Genomic DNA, 22,523 nt, shown 5'->3' on the forward strand with positions numbered 1-22,523 from the left:
TGACATCACTTTCGTTACACTGTACTAACTGAAACGGTTATTCGTCTGACGTCTGATTGGTAACTGATTAGTAGCTTGAAAGAAGCTTGGTGGTTAGCTGGAATTACCGAGGAATGAAAATATTTAAATTTGATCCAAACAAGTTGTATTAAACTAGTATTTCTACAAACACAACTCATTCAAGTCGCGGTTGGCTGTGATGATGTCTTTTAATGGGACAGTTGTACTAATCTTTTGTTTAATAATATTACAAACAGTGTATGCCCGTGAGTATTAACATTATTATTAGAAGTCTGAATAAAGATCAGTTTTGGATGTGTGTTATTAAAATAAATTTAAAATGTACGTCTAGCTGTCAAAACATAAAATTATATTTTAGAAATCGTTAGTTATACAACATAATATAAAAGGTTATTTTGATATCTGGTTACATGTCCTTACTCTTAAAATTTCAAGGCAAGATCTTGTAATAACATGGCTCTTTAAAACTGATATGCATTATTAGGTTTAAATACAGAGAGATATTTTGCAGTAGTAGGTAACATGTTTCTTGCAAATAAACTGTATGCAATACCCAAGAACATTTTCAACAAGATCTATGTTTAAAGATTACATCAGGGCATCAAGTTGCATCGAAAGTCATAATATTTACAATAACAACGCATTGACCTCATGACCTTTAAAAGTTAATCATGATTAACTAATTCAGTATCATAGATCACAATTAAATAGTATAAAACACTATTTTTTTATTTCCTGGACAAAGTTAATACATTTTTACTTCGCAACATGCAAATTTTATACATACTACTGCATAAAAAATATTTTTTTCTTTAGTACAGATACATTTACCTGGAGTTTATATTATTTTCGTTTTAAACTGGCTACTATTAAACTACAACTTCCTTTTTGCTGACACACATTAAAACTTTATCTAAAACGTTACGCAAAGATAATCGAATTGTATTCATTTCAAAAATGCAGGAAAACTAAACTTTTTTTAAATCTAATTTCTAGGTAGCCAATAGTCACAGAAATATGTTGCAGAATGAAAGAACGATGGTAATTTAGAGAAATTTTGCCATTACAAGATTGATAGATAGATTGATGGTTTTGAAAAAATGTGCAACTCATTTTTTTGTGATTATGACTTTTGATAGTGATACTTCAAAAGATTTAGAAAATATTTAAAAACATACATTGCTAACAGGTCGTTTTCAAGCTTCAATTTTTTTTCTTAAGAAATTCAAAACTTACTATAGTCTGTTTAGAAATGACAGAGAGTAATAAAAGCTTATTATGTATGCAAATCATAAATAAATGTAGTACTGGTGCTTATATTCAATATTTTTATATTACGTATTATCGGTATAGATGAGGTGTACTTTTAAAAAAACTTTGTGTGACCGGGTTGTACTAAATTGTAGCAGGTAGCTAAAATTTAATCCCCGACAATCCGTCTTTGTCTATGCCGCTTCAATTTCTCGGTCCATTTCTCTTATAAGTAAACAATATAAAAACAGCATTTCAAAACATGAGGCTACTTTAAGCATCATAACCGGGTTAAGAGGGTTTTTAGTAATTCAAATAAAATTATTCAATATTATTATCAAAATATTTATTTAAATTTAATGAATAGACTTTTATTCCACACAAAAATATATGTATTTTGAAAATTCAAATTATGGTGAGTAAATGTAGTGTTGTATAAATGTACAATAAAGAAAATAAAAAAGTAGGTATATTAAAATTCATCCTCTGAATATTCTGATGAATTATCTTCGTCTCCTAGATTGATAACGATAGGTTCCACAGTAACGTCAATTAAATTATCGAGTTCCCACATTTTCTCCTCTTCTTTTTGTACATGATGTATACATCTTTGCCAGTTATCTGCAGTTACTCGTTCCAAGGAATTTTTTAACAAAATTTTCACGTCACTTAATTTAAACGTCGTATTATTTCGCGCTACATCTCCTTTTACCTGCGCCCAGACTAATTCGATTGGGTTAAGTTCACAGTGATAAGGTGGTAACCGTAGTACCGTTATTTGGCGATTTGTTGCCATTTCATCGATAACATATTTTTTCTGATCTTTATTAAGATTGACAAGTGTCAAAAGTTCCTTTTTCACCATATTTGTTTCAAAAGAAATGTTTTTTCCGGATAACCATTGAATTATATCGGCTTTCCTCCAAGCAGTCGTAGGAGTCCGCTCGATCTGCCGTGAATGGTAACTGGCATTATCCATGACAATTACAGACCCCGGGGGAATAAGATCCAACATCTGTGTAAAAATAAATGTAAAAACTCTTCGAAAACATCTGCGTTCATTGTGGAAAATAAAAATGTCGTACGTCAAGAGAGCTCTTTCCCGCGAGACCGATACGGTACGGTAGAGAGTGCCGCTGCTAGCAGTAGTGATATAGTGTGCGATTAATAATGTTAGACCGTAAAGACTGTTTGAGGGTTAATCAAATGTTTTATAAATATGTCAATATGTCATAAAAAATTTTCAGTTAGTTAAACATTCTGTAAGAAATAGAATAAAATATCTTCACAGTTTGGTGCCGAAACCCGGGAATACTAACGAGTGACCTTTAAAAAACGTAACGGGGGTGTTTAAGGGGGGCGTTTTTATGCGCAATTTTCAATGAATTTTTTGTCCAATTGTTTAAAAAATCTAAACAAGTTAGAAACGATAACTCTTCACTGAACTACTCATGCAAGTGTTCTTCAGGGTGTGAGATAACTGACAACACATTTTAAGTAAGAAAAAATAAAACATATTTTTTTATCTTACGTTTCCTGAACTTTCCACGACTGTTGAACATACAGATAAAAGCGTACGGTATTATAAACATACCCACACCCAGCAGAATGCTTTTAGGATACTATTTATACATGAATTAATAAGAATTATTGNGTCATCCCAAGGTCAAAAGTGGAGGGGGGAGTCTCAGCACCGGCTATAATAACCTACTAATTACTATGAATATTTAGTTCTTTTAGATCTTTCCAAATAGTCTTCCTTTTATTCATATTAATCCTATATTGAATATAGCAGTTTTTTTCATTTTGTACCGCAGTTTTTGTTAGATTTCTTATCTGTTTATAGTAATTCCAATGGTCAATACGTTTTGTTCTTTTAAATTTAATAAGAGCTTTATCACGGAGATGTATCATAAATTTGAGGTTATCTGTTAACCAGGGAGCTTTATTTTTGTGATTCTCACAGTTCTCACAGGTGCATAGGTATCAAATAAGTTTACAATTAATGTATTTAGCATATTGACTTTATCATTTACATTGTTAAAAGAGAATATATCATTAAAAGGTGCCAGTGCTAGGTCATTGCTAAAAACATTATAATTGAAATGTTTGAAATCTCGAAATGTGTACCGCAATGGAAAATTTTTAATATTTCCTGTATTTAACGTACAACTTGCCGCGCAATGATCAGACGTGGTACATTTCAATAATTTCTACTTCCTGCACCTGCAAAAAGTTAGTCGATATTGTGACGTCAATCAGTGTGACACTATTCAAGGTACTCTAGTTGGTTGGTTTGAGTTAAATCATAAGAATCTAATATGTGATTTGCCTTTTTTAGTGCAGAACTATTAATATTGAGAAAGTCTATATGAATGTCTCCAATATATATTAAATTATCATATTTGGGAGCAAATTAATACAGACAGATTTTCCTCAAAATTTTCTAAAAAGCCCGTGGCAAGAGTTTTAGGGGGTCTGTAAAAAATACCTAAACCATATGATTTTCTATCTATGATGAATGATATCCATAGTTGCTCCACATCTGTAGAATGAATATAAGTTAAAATATTACATTTTATTAACTTCACCACATAAACAACCAAGCCGCCTCCTCTGCTATGTCTGTCTTGTCTATAAACACTATATCCAGGCAGTGAGATAGCATGATCTGACACAGTAGGAGTTAACTAAGATTCAGTTATGACTACTATATCAAACGCGTGATTTTGAATAAAGTCCCTTAATTGTGTTATTTTAGGTACCTGACTGAATATTTAGATTAAAAATTTTCATTTCAAAATATAAGTAAGTAAAATTTAAATATAATCGATTAATTCTACAAGAGAAAAAAGAAAAAATAAAAGAAAACGTATATACGCATACATATACACACTTATACATTCATATAAGAATCTCTACATAAAGTCAGCTAGTTATCTAATCAGAGTCTGGGACAGTCTCTTCTCTAACAGCAATCACAGGAGTATTGTTCACATGGATCCACAATTCAGTTTATTTAAAATTTCACAAAGACTATACTCTAAACATTTAAAATATATAAATTTTCTACCTTAATTATTGTTTTTTAATATTTAATTATTTAATTATATCTAGTAAAATAGCCAGTCTAGTAATTTCTTTCCTTCACGTTCTTCCTATTTTATTTTCTTGATGTGCTGCTATTGCTACTATGGATTCGTTGCCTAGTTATCCTGTTTTCAGTTCCCGCAATGTTTTGCTTTTTATCCGGTTTAACTGAAGAAGTGGTTTTGGATGTTTGGTTGATTTTGGTACCTCCTGACTGTCCTCAATTTCATATACAGTATCTCTTAGATTTGGTGTAGGTGGAGCACTATTAAACTTTAACTGAGAATTATTAACACCTTCTAATTCCTCTACAGAGAAAGATTTATTATCTATATATACTTTGTTCCCTTTTATATAGCACTATTAGAATTATTTTCTCTTACTCTATTTAAGTGTTTACGTAGTATCTTATTTTCTTCTTGCTGTTGACGAGTTAGATCTTGGGAAATACTGATATTAGTGCCTTTTAGTTTGCTGCAGCTTTTTAATACTAAAGCTTTAGTGGTTTGGGAAATAAATTCTACCTTAATAGGGCAATTGGTAGATTTACCTACTATGTAGACGCTGCTTATTTCAGATGGTCGTATATCAATTTCCAATAGCTCGTTTAACTGTCTGCAAACTTCTGGTATGGCTTGCTGCCGTTTTTTGTACCCCAAAGATAATTATATTATTTTTCTTCGCTTTTCTCTCTAAAAATTCTACCCTAGTTCTTAAGTGCTCATTTTCTGTCTCAAGATTTTTTACTTTCGTTTTCAAGGTCTCCAATTCTAACAAAATTCTTGCCTCACTTGCTTCAAATAATTTTTTTAGCTCAGTTCTATTTCTTATTATTTCTGCATAAATATCATTCATAGTAATAGAGTCATTCTCATTACTCATTTTTAAATCGGTGTTAAAGTTGTCGCATGTACGATCTTCTTTAAATTTGTAATAAAAAGTCAAGAAACCAGATAATCATTTATATCTACCAATAGACAGGAAAAAATAAGTTGATATCAACTCACTTGGTGTTTCAACCCAAATTTTCATTTTCAACTCCCGAATATCTCGTGGTTTGTCAATGAATACCTTGCTTTTTAGATAGCCCCACAAAAAGTAGTCGCATGCCGTAAGGTCTGGCGATCTTGGGGGCCACTCAATGTCTCTGTGTCTGGAGATAACACGACCTGGAAACAATCTTCGCACGGAATCCATTGATGCTCTTGCGGTATGTGAAGTAGCGCCATCTTGCTGGAACCAGCTAATGTTCTGTGGAAACATGTTCAGTTGCTGTGTAAGGAACTGGTTAATCATGTCAGTATAGTGTGCAGAATTGACTTAAAGCATTTTCATTGTGATCCTCAAAAAAATAGGGACCTATGATTCCCATTGAGGATATTGCGCACCATACTGGTACCTTGGGGCTGTGTAACGGCTGTTGATAAAGTTCTTGCGGATTTTCCAAAGTCCAACAACGGCTGTTTTGTTTATTGGTATTGGTATAGCCAGATAAATGGAAATGTGCTTCATCAGACCATCCATAAATTGTGAACGTCAAGTTCCTGCTGCAGCATCGTTTCAGCAAAATGTAGGCGAACAGGAAGATCTGTTGGTTTCAATGCTTGGACAATCTGGATTTTGTAAGGATGAAAATTGAGATCCTTGTGTAAAATTCTAAGAAAAGTAGTCTTTGATAAGCCAAAGGCCTGGCTTTTGTTTCTGAACGTTTTGGACTACGCTCTACAGATGCTCTAACGCGATCAATGTTTTCAAGACTTCTGACACTTCTGTTTGGTCCTTATGTTTGACATTTTCAGCTGATCCAGTATCCTCAAATTTACAAACCCACTCCTTTATGGCATGAGCAGATGGAACACTCCCGTGACGAGCAATGTTGAAATTAATTCGAAATTGCCGCTGTGCTGCGACCACACAATCATTATTTTTGTAGTAAGATTTAATCACAAAACTACGTTGTTTGCCGGACCACTGTTCCATGATTACTAAATGGCATAAAATGACAAATAATTTGTCGAACAAATCCGCGGCAACCTATGCATAGTAATGAAATAATAACATTTTCAAAACTTCCCGCTCCCATGGTCCACCTGTTATAAAGGAAATTCTCTGCCAGTAACTTTTTTATTTTATTTTTGAATATGTTCATTGATTTACTGCTTTTTGTTTATGGAGGAAGAAGAGTGAAGCACTTCTGACCAGTATAATGTGGAAATTTTTTGTAATATGTATGATTAAATTTATCAATACATATATTGTCTCTATTTCTTGGGTAGTAGTATATACGTGTATGTTTTTAAAAATTGTTAATGATTTTATAAACATAAACCTAGTTTTAATATGTAAATATTTGCAAGAGTTAATATTTTCTTGTTAATAAAAATTTGAGTCATTACAAAAATAAGGCGAATTATACGTTTTTGAATTATGAATATCCTTGAATATTTAGTTGTTTGACCATATACAGGGTGATTCAAAAAACCGCTGACAGACTTCTAGGATAAGTAATACCAGAAAAATTAAGACGAAAAGTCTTAATAAACATAGGGTCGCAAATGTCTCCTTAATGAGATACAGGGCGTTAAAGTTTCTGTAAAATTAAAGCGTAAAAATGACAAAAAGAAGCTTATAATCTAGTTTACTTAACTCATTTGTACACATTGACATTAGTGACAGGCGATGTTTAATTTTATTTTGAATAGCACAAGCCTACTATGCGAAACTAAAATGAATGAAAATAAAATTGGATTTACAAATTTTNAGGAAAAAAAAATAAGTTGATATCAACTCTCTTGGTGGCAGCCTTTTTATAATACAATTTCTAGTATACCAACATAATTTCTTCTAAATACATAGTAGCAAGCTCAAGTTTGGATTTCTTCTGGTTGGCGGATGTTTACTTATTTGTGTAGAATATGTGTGTGACTTATTCATTAATTTATGTCTTTTATTTACATACCAATTTGAGTTTCAATTCAGAGCCATTAACTTAAACACCCACGTTTGATAAAGCACACCACAAAAAAATGGGAGGACTAGTTTTATTTTGACCTCCCCTATACACTCCCGAGAGATTAGGAGGTACTTACCGGACACCCTGTATATGATGGATACTTGGTACTAATTATGTGTCAATATAATAATATGCTTTCGTTACCCTAAGGGTTCAAGAAGAAACTTTGATCAATTTTCTTTTTGTTCCTTTTTTTGGCCCTCACACTACTTATTAAGGAGGTATATCGGGTTTACTCAAATGCACAGATGTACTTGAAATTTATATAGCGTATTACGCAGTGCTCCCTGTGCGTCATATTTTTTTGAATTTTTTTTAAATCTAGATTATGAGATATTGTTGTTGAAAGTTGTTCATTTTAACATAGGTTTATATGGCGAAGATGGACGGTGTGGCTCTTTTTTTGCCCATAACTGAGAAAAAAATGTAGAAATTGTGAAACAAAAACTTTTGTATTACTAAAATAGAGGTGAAAAACACGAACAGTGAGTAATAATGTAATTTCTATCACAGAACCTTCAAAATTGCATCCCACATTTTCTTCGACTTGGACGAGAGATGGGCTCGAATGTCATTTCATTTCGTTAGAACTAAATTAAAATAATTATTTTCTCGTTGTTTTACCAGTTCACATGATTTACAGATTTTAAATAAAAGATACAAATCTTCGCGAGGATAATACGATATACAGGGTGTTCCTAAATATCATATACATAAGGGAGGGGGTAATTCTTTGGCTTATTTCATGACTAAAAGTTCATACAAACATCGGTCCGCAAATGTTTCGTTACCGATCTACAGGGTGTTGAAATTTTAAGATTTTTTGTTTTTTTTCTATAGCTCCCACAGTTTTTGAGATATTTAGCTCAAATTTGGAATATAAGTTACGCTGTAGGGCTTACATCATTGGACATGCATTTTCCTGCGCAACGGTAGACGTAGACGTAATTGTCTCCGTTAACTAAAAAAATTAAATGCAAGGATATAGGTTTTTTATCATGGCTTGATAGACCATTCATTATGGAAAATAAATACACAAACCGGAGGTCGATATCTTTTTTCGTTTTCAAGTTATTGCTAAAATAGTGAGGTTGTGCTAGAAGATCCTCCTTTATTTAGTTCTCTAAATAACATTGACATAATCCAAGCCAAAATTAAATTGTAAAACTATACCAACTTTGTCCTTAAAAAGAATTATTGCGTTATTTTGAATTTTTTTTGATAACTGCAATGTTTCATTTTTTTATTAATTCCAAATATCTGAGTAGTTATAAAGATTATTGTTTCCATAACGAGGCAGGCATAGCCTATGAAAATAGACAACTGAAAAATTATGTCAGACGAAATGTGACAGCTCTCGCTATGTGCAAAGTTAGTATTATTTGTGTTGGAAAAGTACTTGTGAACAAGGAAAATGCCTTTAAGAATGTGGAAGCGTACGATATGTTGGCAGTTTATTTTCAATGTTTGAAAAATGCCGTTATAGCTTCAAGAGAATACGCTTTGCGATACCCTCATAGAATACGCTCCAGAGAAGTATTTCAGCGTTTATCCAGACGCCACTACATTATGTAAGAAGATATAGCGATACCCTCGTAGAATACGCTCCAGAGAAATATTTCAGCGTTTATCCAGAGGCCACTACATTCTGTAAGAAGATATCGCCATGCAAGAACGGAAGTTAATATTGTTAATATGTTCGCTTGTGTCCATGTAAATCCCCAAATAAGTCGAAGGGAATTAGTTAAAGACCTGGGAATTTCATATGGAACCCAAGTACTTTTCTCACACGAATGACACTAATTTTGCTCGTAGCAAGAGCTGTCACATATCGTTTGACATAATTTTCATACAGCAAAGCCTCCTTCATTATGGAAACAATAATCTTTATAACTATTAGATATTTGGAATTAATAAAAAATATGAAATATAGCAGTTATCAAAAAAATTTCAAAATAAAGCAATAATTCTTTTTAAAAACAAGATTGGTATATTTTTACAATTTAATTTTGGCTTGGATTATATCAATGTTATTTAGAGAACTAAATAGAGGAGGATGTTCTAGCACAACTTCAGTATTATAGCAATAACTTGAAAACAAAAAAAGATATCGACTTCCGGTTTGTGTATTTGTTTTCCATCACGAATGGTCTATCAAGCCATGAAAAAAAACCTATATCGTTGCATTTAATTTTTTAGTAAACGGAAACAATTACAAAACTTTTCTCATTAGCGTCGTTTACCGTATAATAATAATAATATTTTCATTCCTATATCACAAAAATAAATTTTATTAATAGTTCTTTAAAATGAGCCATCGTTTATTAAAATCGATTAAGGCATTTAGAAGTTATAACAGTGTATCTAAAAAATGTATTTTCAACTTGTTATATAAGCGACATTTCGAAAAACCGACGACAATTTTCTGTAACACTATAGCAGTTGCGCCCCCTAGCGGTGAAGTTACAAACTTGAAAATATTTTAAATCAATTTATTTTGGTTGTATTTGCTAATAGATTTTTTACCCCATAATCGTAGCAAGTCTAGTTTCCTATATACAGCCGCTCGATACCGTTAATGGATCACCCTGTATAATAATTATATTGTTTACACACAATACATTTTTGAATGGGTACGCATCTTTACCCGAATTTGACGCGCAATATCTCCAATGTCCGACGTCTGTAGATTCGCAGTGTGTACAACTGCTAGTCAATTATTAGCGCTGCTGTCACATCTACATAGTCATTATGCGTTCATTAAATATAATTTAAAACTACTTAAATATGATATTTATGTTGTTAATTAGTCAATATGTATGCTATGTGCATATGAGTAGATTTCCTTGCTATATAGATAATGTTTATCGCAAATAATTTCAAAAGAATTTAATTTTTTCAAATTAGCAGCGGGTTTTAGTCCCATAAGAAAAGCATAGGACTCCCCATGCGGTCCTCACTTCCCTCGGACTCCGATATACCTCCTTAAAATAATAATGTTTCAAATTACTTTATAACCCTTTCGCAATATGTCTGAGCGTAGCTAGCCGCGCCATGCGCAAAATTTACCGCGTGCGAATATAATTATTCGTCTGGAACAGTTAGACTACTTATATTTTTACATTATGTTGTGTTAAATTAAATTAAAATATGTTTAAACATTTCAAAATAATTATAATAGTTTAATTATTAATATTTTCATATAAAGCAGAAACTGAAAAAGAGAGAACAATCTTGGCATTATTACCAGTACCTCCTTCTATAATAATTACCACAATCGCTATAAGCTCCGCCCGCGAAAAAAATTCCCTATACCAGTTGCAACAACCGAGTCACTAATGCACAAGGTTGCGAATATATAGGATTTGTGCAGCCTGATCCAATTTAACTATTCAAGCAAATTAATTCGCCTGGAGCAGTTTGATCCCTATAAATTTTTAGCGAATAAATACGTCTGGAGCAGTGAGAGGGTTAAGCAAGCAGGATCATTTCCCAAAATGCTGATTTGATTATTTTATTTATTTCAGCTCAAAAATTTTTTGTCAACACCTAGGGCAGGGGTCGGCAAGTAATTTACGGTGGGGTCCGGACACTTTTGAAAATTTTTAATGAGGTCCAGAAACGAAATTCATATTTCTTACTAATTTTTTATTTTAATTTGCACTCAAATTTAATCTGCTTAGTAACCATTAAGAACTCAAATCAATCACACAATTGTAATATACTAGAAAAAATGATAAGGGCGACACTCAAATGTAAAAAAAAATTTTTTAAATAATTTATTTGAGTAATTTATATTTTCAACAAACTTTTGGTGGTCCAGTATTTTACCTTCTGTGGTCTGGACCTGGACCGCGGTCGGCCAGTTGTCGACCGCTGAACTAGGGTTAAGTTCATCTAGACCAAGGGTCGGCAACTGGCGGACCGCGGAAGGTAAAATACTGGACCGCCAAAAATTTTTTGAAAGTATAAATTACTCAAATAATTATTTAAAAAAATGTTTTTTACGTTTAAGTGCCAATCTTATCATTTTTTCTAGTATTTTACAATTGTGCGAGTGTTTTGAGTTCTTAATTAGTAAGCAGATTAAATTTGAGTCCAAATTAAAATAAAAAAATAAGAAATATGAATTTTTTTCTGGACCTCGTTAAAAATTTTCAAAAATATCCGGACCCCACCTAAAATTACTTGCCGACCCCTGATCTAGACTCTAGATTCTAGAGTCTAGAAACATCCCATGCATACTCAATGTTGGAAAATGACGAAATTCATGTTACACATATTAAGCAAATCCCTCAAAAAAAAAAAAAGTAAATATACAAAATGAGAGAAGACCTTATTGCACAATGTGCTAAGGCCGATGAGACATTGGAGAAACGAATTTCATGAAACTCTTTGCATGAAATAGGAAACTTGTTTTACTAACTGTATTCAACTGAGGCGGTACAGACTCGCATTTCTGAAACAAGAAAACAATTTGTTTCATGTACATGTTTAATGTAATTTGTTTCAGATTAGTTGAGTTTGAATGATTAGAAAAATTAGTGGTGTGAAGTTTCCCCATTAAGTTTTGAACAAGAAACTAAATTTCATGTGGTTTGTTTCAGCTACAAGTTTCAAGAAATGAGTTTCTTCAGTACGCCATCAGCCTAAATCTACAAGTAATGACAGATTTTTATTTGGATGACCAAGTAAATTTTAAACCGCACAAAATTAATATATAAAATATAAAAAAAATTAACAACTTAAATTTTTTTATTAAAAATAGCTGTGCAGGGAAATTGGATTAATACATTATATTATCAAAATTCAAATTTCATTAGAAAACTCGATGGGTGAAGGCCGATCTAACAAGGAGAAGGTAAGGTAATCGGATTTTTGTAATTTTTGATATTTATAGTACGTGTAGTTTGGACCTTGTATAAGAATTTTCCGAAGTAGTTCGACGCAACGTTCATAAATTACCGAGATAATCGATTTTGAAGTTTTATCTGACAGCTAAATCCACTAGATGTGACACATTTTTCAACTGGGAGCGTGGCCTAATTGGTAACGTTCGGGACTAACAGTCACGAGATCGCTGGTTCGAGTCCGTCGCGTGACATATTTTTTTTTTCAAAACACACCATATGGTTTTTTATTATTTTTTTCATCTCGAAAATTATGAACAAACGAAATATTATAATAAATACTTATGTATATGTAGAAATATTCCTCAAATATTTCATTAAAATGCACAATTGGTTGATAAACATTATTTATTATGAATTAAAAATAGTTTCTTTAAAAAAAACAAACGAGGTCAGGTAGGTTTTTTATTTTATTTTTAGTATTTGACATTTTACACAGTGTAGTATAAGCCAGAATGATAATTATCATAGAAACATGGGAAGCAGACATTTTTTAAGCATCTAGCATGTCGTGTAAATGTTGTTTTTACAGGCGCATTTTGTTTTCAAAATATCGACGTTGAAGCAAATTTCGTTAATATTTTGAAAGATTGTTCTTTCAACACATAGTTTTGATGCTTCTCTACCCTTTGCGGAATTTAACGAAACTTTTTATTCCGGAGCACTGTGTTCTGTAAGCGGTTTTTTTTTAAACACGGTGGACGACCCACAGAATCTAGCTCAAAATGTTAATTAAACACTTGAAGAATATTCCTACATACAGTTCTCATAATATTTCGTTTGTTCATAATTTTCGAGATCAGAAAAAGAAAAAGAAAGGAAGCTAGATGCTTAAAAAATTTCTGCTTCCCATTTTTTTATGATAGCTACCAATTTCGGCTTGTACCACACTGCGTAAAATCTCAAATACTAACATAAATATAAAATAAAAGAACATCCTACCTGACCTCGTTTGTTCTTTTTCTAATGAAATCTTATTGTTAATTCATAATAAATAAGTATCGTTTATCAACCAATTGTGCATTTTAATGAAATATTTGAAGAATATTCCTACATATACATAAGTATTTATTATATTTCGTTTGTTCATAATTTTTGAGATGAAAAAAATAATAAAAAACCATATGGTGCGTTTTGAAAAAATATATATATATATATATCACGCGACGGACTCAAACCAGCGATCTCGTGACTGTCAGTCCCGAACGCTACCAATTAGGCCACGCTCCCAGTTGAAGAATGCGTCACATCTAGTGAATTTAACTGTCAGGTAAAACTTCAAAATCGATTATCTCGGTAATTTATGAACATTGCGTAGAATTACTTTGGAAAATTCTTATTCAAGGTCCAAACTACATGTACAGTACAACTTCGACAGTCCGGACATGCGCCAGTCCGGTCACTCCAACAATTCGGACGCTTCTACATTTCGGACAATTTAAAATTTTTACCTCTACAATCCGGATAAATTTTTTTTATGTAAGAATAAATATTAAAATTCGGGAGTTTCCCGTTTTTTACTCGCATGTTCTATCATTATCTCGCTCTATCATTACATACTTCAGTTTCGGTTCATTCTTTCGCAAGCGTGTTTGTCTAATTCCATTCCAAGTGCCATGTTTTTAAATAATAAACGCAAACATAAAACACTAACCTTAAAGGAAAAGTGTGATATTTTACAAAGTCTTGATGAGGGAAAAACTATTAGGCAGGTTGCCGAAAAATTCCATGTTCCTAAATCAACGATTTGCGACATTAAAAAAAATAAGAAGATAAAACAATTTATTTCGAATACCTATAATGGACCCGGTAACATTTGAACCAGAATAATGTAATAAACCATTTTCTTAATATGTATAATTTTTTTTTCAGAAATAGAAGTTATGAAAAAAGCAGAAAATCCAGAGTTAGAGGAAGCGCTTTATACATGGTTTTTGCAACAAAGAAACAATCATATCCCGATTTCCACAGAAATTTTAAAAGCAAAGGCCAAATTCTTTTATGTAGTATATATGTACATATGTATGTACATATGTATTTAATTCACTTAGATTACATATTTTAATAATTTAATATAATAATTAAATATAATAATTTATTGTTTTTTAATAAATCATAGTATGTACAATGCATGTATGTACATACAATTTAATTCACTTAGATTATTTCAATATTTTCACCTACTATAGTCCGGACAACTCGTTAATCCAACCGACCCTAAAACTATATGTGTCCGGATTGTCGAAGTTGCACTGTACCATAAATATCAAAAAATACAAAAATCCGACTCCTTTAAGTCGAGATCTTGTACTACATATTATCTAAAACCCCTTATTAAAACCTCACTTTCAAAAACACTATATAAATAAGTTTTTGTATTTTTTGCCAGAATATTTCGGTGACAGCCATTGAAAACACAATTCCATTTTCAGAATTCAAATATCTTTAGTCATTTTCAAGAAAAACGTTTTTCCAAAGATACATGTATCTAGAACAGAATTATTCATTAAGAGACATCATGCTCAAAAGTCAGATCACTCGTAAATTAATTTTTCTGTCACCACGGGTTCCTTCAACTGGTAACACAAGTCAAGTTTGATGGTATGGATTGTATTCTGTTAATAGAGAATACCACAAAAAGTTCTCTATATATTCTAATATATTTCGTTTATTTGTTGTAGTCAAATTTACCTTTACGAATTTCTATTGGATTTGCACCTTTACCAAGATTTTCGAACCCTTCTTTTGCTATGGAACGAGCAAGTACTGTAGCTGTTGTAGTTCCATCTCCAGCTTCTTCGTTTGTGTTGTTGGCTACATCTTGAACTAATCTTGCACCAATATTTTGAAATTTATCTTTTAATTCTACGCCTTTTGCAACTGTAACACCATCTTTTGTAATTTTTGGAGAACCCCAGGACTGTTCAATAATCACATTTCGACCCTGAAATATTAAAATTATTTTATTAATGGCTAGCTGACCCAACAGATGTCCAAATTTCAATAAATTTGTTTGTGATAAGCACATTCAGTTTTTCCCGAATTTTCCAATTTTCCGGACAACTTTCCAATTTTTATTTCCCTAAAAATTTTATTCGGGCTTTTACAAACATAAAAAAAAATATGCAAATTGGTTCAACCATTCTCAGTGATGAGCTTACTAACAAATAGCATTTAATTTTTATTTATATAGATTATTAATAATATTATTAGGGTGATGTGGGTCATATTCTGTAGCCAGTTAGACCACCAGACTTAAGACCATACTTTTACAGCTGTACCACATAAAAAATGTAACATATTATGTTAAGCCCCGTTTTTATGATTATTCAAACAGTTAGGTACAGATACAGAAAAAAATTAAGAAATGAAAATGTTACAGAATAAAACGGAGAAGTTAATTTTCCTCTAGTGTTACCTCAACAAAAAAATCACCCTGTTGGTCCTTAAAATAGTATTGGTCCTTAAACTTCTAACGATTGATAAACGACTTGATTTTAAACAACAAAATTCATCATAAATCAGATCCTAACCAAGATACAGTGTCAAATTTATTTATTTTCTTACCTTTTTCCTTGTTATTTAAGAAACAGCAAGTAATAAATAAAAACTAGGTAAATCTTTGGCAACAATACAACAGCGATGCGGTAGATGGGTAGTAGTCAGTCAGAACCCCTTTGTTAAATATAATTTCTATGCCTATGGCCTATGCCTACTAGTATGACATTTTCCGAATTGCTAATCAATTTCGAATGAGAAGCTGTTCTTGCAAAATTGTCAGAAAATAAAAAGGTTCTAAGTAAATATAACATCTTTTTTGTGCACATAAAATTGCACAAAATTTTAGTTAAATCAATCAGATCTAGCACGCGATTGTTTTTGGTGGTCGAGTGAAGGGTTTATAATAAAGGTTTTGGGTAGAATACGGTATTAGAATATCAGAGATATAAACTTTGGTAGATCTGTCTCTAATAATAAGGGAAACATAGCAGTTATCCAAGTACAATTGCAGCATAACCAGAAAGTATCATAGTTTTTCCTCTAGTCTTTAAAAGTACCGATATTTACATACAGATAGATAAAAATCTAGGTATATATTCATGAAGTTACAATGATTTACGAACTTAAGTAGATTTCAATTATCAGAAGATTATCTTTTAACAGTGGTGACTTCAAAAAAAAGTTTCATACTAAATACTGTAGTAGCCGGGTTTGAATCTGCCGCCTGATCGGGCCTGGTGGTGGCTTTAGACACTAGAACTTTAGACAGTGCGCATGCGTAGGGACTGACGCGAACAGTGTTGCCAGTGTGGGCGATTTATCGTCAAATGGGCGACTTGAAATATGACATTGCCACCAAATTTAAATATTGGCGATTGGCGATTAATTTGGGCGACTTGCGAAGTTAGCTTGGGCGATTGACATTCATTTTGGGCGACTTCTTAGCCTTTTAAACTGTTAAGTTTTTCTAACGTATTTTGAAAGTGCTATTGTTCAGTTGGCATTATTGGGAGTTCTTGTAATTGGTCTCAGATTGGTTTCCCTTGAACATGTAGACTCGGTCTCGGTGTCCGCACAGAACACACACAATGATATAATGTTATATAACATATTCTGTTGCTATGTTGTCCATGGTTAAAGTGTGTGGTTATGGTTAATTATTACCATTTTATTTTTAACAACAATCTTCCTATAGTCTCTATACACTCGTTGATTGATTTTAAATATAAATAAGTCTGTTAATAAATTCTAATCACCCCACCCACCATATTCGTTTCTGTGTTGTGCCTGTGCCGATTATCACGGTTTCGAATTGTTATTTGCATAATGGGAAGATACGCAAATATTCTTAAGTATGAGAATTCTTACATTTCTTACTTATTATGTACCTAATATCAAATAAAAATAATTTACATAGAAGCAAATACCCCCCCCCCCCCATTACAAAGACTTTTGCGAATATCAGCCATCTCCGGAATGTTCGCGACATTGGGCGACTTTTCAGGACAATATTGGCGATTTTATAACATCAAATACTGGCAACACTGGACGCGAATACGAAGCAGTTACGTTTTGTAAGTTTGCTAGGGCGTTGAAGAAGTTTTACAGAATAAAAGTGTTTGAGATCAACGAAAGCATTTAATTATGAACCACATTCACCGTCCCACGGCGTGGCATGTACCTGAAGTTCCGAACGTTCATTTGAACGAAAATGAAAACCCATAATATCACGTTTAATCGTACTTAAAATGATTTTATCACCTAAATTCTGGCTTCTGTAGACGAAAACAACACTTCCCCATCATCGGAAGCCACCCCACATATTAACCACCCTTAAAACTTAGTTACACGTATTTTAGAAAATTAGCCCTGTACCACTCTATATTTGACATAGGTTGTTAACATTACTTTTATACTGATTTTTAAAAAACATTAGGATCTTTTGTCACTATTGGAAGACACCCTGTCAACAACCCTTAAAACTGTCATAACTTATATCTCCAATCAAGCTTAAAAAGCCACGTTAAATTTGATTTAAAAAGTTTACGTTTCATTTATAGCCATTTACAAAAACTATTGCCGCCCTTTGTTGCCACCGGAAACTACCCTGTCAATACGAACTACCCTTGGAAAGGTCGAAGTATTCTATTCCAAATAACAAGCCTGCTATCACATTAAATCCGTCTTAAAATTTTAAGATAACATCTCTATTGATTTATAAATACTATTTCTGCCCTTCGTTGCCATCAGAACCCACCCCGTCAACTACCCTTAAACAGGTAATATCTTATATCCTCTGTATAAGGCTGAAAGCCATAATAGATTTTAAGTAAATTGTTAACATTACATTTGTATTGACTTATAACAACTATTAATGCCCCTTGTTGCCACCGGAATCCTCCCCGTCAGCTACCCTTAAATCAGTTATGTCAGATCCCCGTTATCAAGCTAAAAGCCATAATGGATTTTAAGTAAATTGTTAAAATTATATTTATATTGACTTATGACAACTATTAATACTCTTTGTTGCCACCGGAATACACCCCATCAACAACCCTTAAATCAGTTGTGTTTTATATCCCCATTATCAAGCTAAAAGCCATAATGGATTTTAAGTAAATTGTTAAAATTATATTTATATTGACTTATAACAACTATTGATACACTTTGTTGCCACCGGAATCCACCCCGTCAGCAACCCTTAAATCAGTTGTTTATTATTTCCCCGGGCTCAAGCTTAAAGCCATAATAGATTTTAAGTAAATTGTTAAAATTATGTTTATATTGACTTATGATAACTATTTAATACACTTTGTTGCCACCGGAATACACCTCATCAACAACCCTTAAATCAGTTGTGTTTTATATCCCCGTTATCAAGCTAAAAGCCATAATGGATGTTAAGTAAATTGTTTAAATTTATATTGACTTATAACAACTATTAATATACTTTGTTGCCACCGGAATCCACCCCGTCAACAACCCTTAAATCAGTTGTGTATTACTTCCCTGGTATCATGCTTAAAGCTATAATGGATTTTAAGTAAATTGTTAAAATTATATTTATATTGATTTATGACAACTATTAATACACTTTGTTGCTACCGGAATCTACCCCTTCACCTACCCTTAAATCACTTGTGTATTATATCCCCGGTATCGAGGTTAAAGCCATAATGGATTTTAAGTAAATTGTTAAAATTATATTTATATTAACTTATAACAACTATTAATATACTTTGTAGCCACCGGAATCCACCTCTTCAACAACCCTTAAATCACTTGTGTATTGTATCCCTGGTATCGAGATTAAACCCATAACAGATTTTAAATAAATTATAAAATTATATTTGTATTGACTTATAACAACTATTAATACCCTTTGTTGCAACTGGAATCCACCCCGTCAACTACCCTTAAATCAGTTGTGTATTGTATCTCCGATATCAAGCTTAAAGTCATAATGAATTTTAAGTAAATTGTTAAAATTATATTTATATTGACTTATAACAACTATTGATACCCTTTGCTACCACTGGAATCCACCCCGTCAACTACCCCTAAATGACTTGTGTATTACGTACACGATATCAAGCTTAAAGCCAGAACAGATTTTAAATGAATTGTTAACATTACACTTATATTGTCTTATAATAACTATACATATATGTATAATACACAACTGATGTAAGGGTAGTTGATGGGGTGGATTCCAGTTGCAACAAAGGGTATTAATAGTTGTTATAAGTCAATACAAATATAATTTTAATAATTTATTTAAAATCCGTTATGGGTTTAATTTCGATACCGGGGATACAATACACAAGTGATTTAAGGGTTGTTGAAGAGGTGGATTCCGGTGACAACAAAGTATATTAATAGTTGTTATAAGTCAATATAAATATAATTTTAACAATTTACTTAAAATCCATTATGGCTTTAACCTCGATACCGGGGATATAATATAGAAGTGATTTAAGGGTAGGTGAAGGGGTAGATTCCGGTAGCAACAAAGTGTATTAATAGTTGTCATAAATCAATATAAATATAATTTTAACAATTTACTTAAAATCCATTATAGCTTTAAGCATGATACCGGGGAAATAATACACAACTGATTTAAGGGTTGTTGACGGGGTGGATTCCGGTGGCAACAAAGTATATTAATAGTTGTTATAAGTCAATATAAATATAATTTTAACAATTTACTTAAAATCCATTATGGCTTTTAGCTTGATAACGGGGATATAAGACATAACTGATTTAAGGGTTGTTGAAGGGGTGTATTCCGGTGGCAACAAATGGTATTAATAGTTGTTATAAGTCAATATAAATATAATTTTAACAATTTACTTAAAATCCATTATGGCTTTAAGCACGATACCGGGGAAATAATACACAACTGATTTAAGGGTTGTTGACGGGGTGGATTCCGGTGGCAATAATAGTATATTATTCAACGAGCGTATAATGATGGGTATTATTCACGAGGTGAAGTTTACGGCCACGAGCCGCAGGCGAGTGGCCTAAATCACCGAGTGAATAATACCCATTATACGGGAGTAGAATACTATACTTTATCCACGACTACTAAATATTTTTGTTGAAGTTTTTTTTGAAATGTTTCGAAAAACATGGTATGTTAAGAAACAGATATACAACTCGCACAAACGAAGTCGCTGATGGCTCAGTGTAGATGCTCCTTCCCTTCCAACCGCGGGTCCCGGGTTCAAATCCGGTCTAGGAAAATTCATTTTTTTAATTTTTTTTTTATATGTACAGCACTGAATTGAAAATATTTAGTGGTTTTCACGATAAAAATTTAAAAACCCAATGAATGTAGCAGAACAATATAATATTATAGCTAAATCAAGGAAGCATCTGACAGTAGTGATTAATGACTCATTAATCACTGCCGTGATTAATGGGTATTATTAATAAGGTCGAGCAAACACACGTATAATGGGTACATTATAGTCGTGGATAAAGTATATTAATAGTTGTTATAAGTCAATATAAATTTAAACAATTTACTTAAAATCCATTATGGCTTTTAGCTTGATAACGGGGATATAAAACACAACTGATTTAAGGGTTGTTGATGAGGTGTATTCCGGTGGCAACAAAGTGTATTAATAGTTGTCATAAGTCAATATAAATATAATTTTAACAATTTACTTAAAATCCATTATGGCTTTTAGCTTCATAAAGGGGATATAAGACATAACTGATTTAAGCGTTGTTTGAAGGGGTGTATTCCGGTGGCAACAAGTGGTATTAATAATTGTTATGTCAATATAAATATAATTTTAACAATTTACTTAAAATCCATTATGGCTTTNCCTTAAAACTGTCATAACTTATATCTCCAATCAAGCTTAAAAAGCCACGTTAAATTTGATTTAAAAAGTTTACGTTTCATTTATAGCCATTTACAAAAACTATTGCCGCCCTTTGTTGCCACCGGAAACTACCCTGTCAATACGAACTACCCTTGGAAAGGTCCAAGTATTCTATTCCAAATAACAAGCCTGCTATCACATTAAATCCGTCTTAAAATTTTAAGATAACATCTCTATTGATTTATAAATACTATTTCTGCCCTTCGTTGCCATCAGAACCCACCCCGTCAACTACCCTTAAACAGGTAATATCTTATATCCTCTGTATAAGGCTGAAAGCCATAATAGATTTTAAGTAAATTGTTAACATTACATTTGTATTGACTTATAACAACTATTAATGCCACTTGTTGCCACCGGAATCAACCCCGTCAACTACCCTTAAATCAATTGTGTATTATATCCCGGATATCAAACTTAAAGCCACAATAGATTTTAAGTAAATTGTTTAAGTTATATTTATATTCACTTATAACAACTATTAATACATTTTGTTGAAACCGGAATCCACCCTATCAACAATCCTTAAATCTATTGTGTATTATTTCCCCGGTATCAAGCTTAAAGCCATAATGGATTTTACGTAAATTGTTAAAATTATATTTATATTGACTTATGACAACTATTAATACTTGTTTCCACCGGAATACACCCCATCAACAACCCTTAAATCAGTCGTGTCTTATATCCCTGTTATCAAGCTAAAAGCCATAATGGATTTTAAGTAAATTGATAAAATTATATTTATATTGACTTAGAACAACTATTCATACTATTTGTTGCCACCGGAATACATCCCTTCAACAACCCTTAAATCAGTTATGTCATATCCCCGCTATCAAGCTAAAAGCCATAATGGATTTTAAGTAAATTGTTAAAATTATATTTATATTGACTTATAACAACTATTAATATACTTTGTTGCCACCGGAATCCACTACGTCAACAACCCTTAAATTACTTGTGTATTATTTCCCCGGTATCAAGCTTAAAGCCATAATGGGTTTTAAGTAAATTGTTAAAATTATATTTATATTGACTTATAACAATTATTAATACCATTTGTTGCCACCGGAATACACCCGTTCAACAACCATTAAATCAGTTATGTCATATCCCCGTTATCAAGCTAAAAACCATAATGGATTTTAAGTAAATTGTTAAAATTATATTTATATTGACTTATGACAACCATTAATACTCTTTGTTGCCCCCGGAATGCACCCCATCAACAACCCTTAAATCAGTCGTGTCTTATATCCCTGTTATCAAGCTAAAAGCCATAATGGATTTTAAGTAAATTGTTAAAATTATATTTATATTGACTTATAACAA

General features: G+C 32.1%; 1 protein-coding gene across 1 annotated transcript in view; it reads right to left on the reverse strand.

The window, feature by feature from the left end:
• Positions 1-14,976: 14,976 nt before the first annotated feature.
• The window catches only part of LOC108906100 (60 kDa heat shock protein, mitochondrial-like), a gene marked incomplete at its 3' end in the record, with an annotated part of 14,898 nt that continues 7,351 nt past the window's right edge, over positions 14,977-22,523 (reverse strand). The window contains exon 3 of the mRNA XM_018709258.1: positions 14,977-15,229. Within this exon, the coding sequence (XP_018564774.1) occupies positions 14,977-15,229 (253 nt within the window). The remainder of the gene's footprint in view (positions 15,230-22,523) is intronic.

The sequence above is a fragment of the Anoplophora glabripennis genome, unplaced genomic scaffold, assembly GCF_000390285.2.
Source record: "Anoplophora glabripennis isolate ALB-LARVAE unplaced genomic scaffold, Agla_2.0 scaffold214, whole genome shotgun sequence".
In the NCBI taxonomy this organism is placed as follows: domain Eukaryota; kingdom Metazoa; phylum Arthropoda; class Insecta; order Coleoptera; family Cerambycidae; genus Anoplophora; species Anoplophora glabripennis.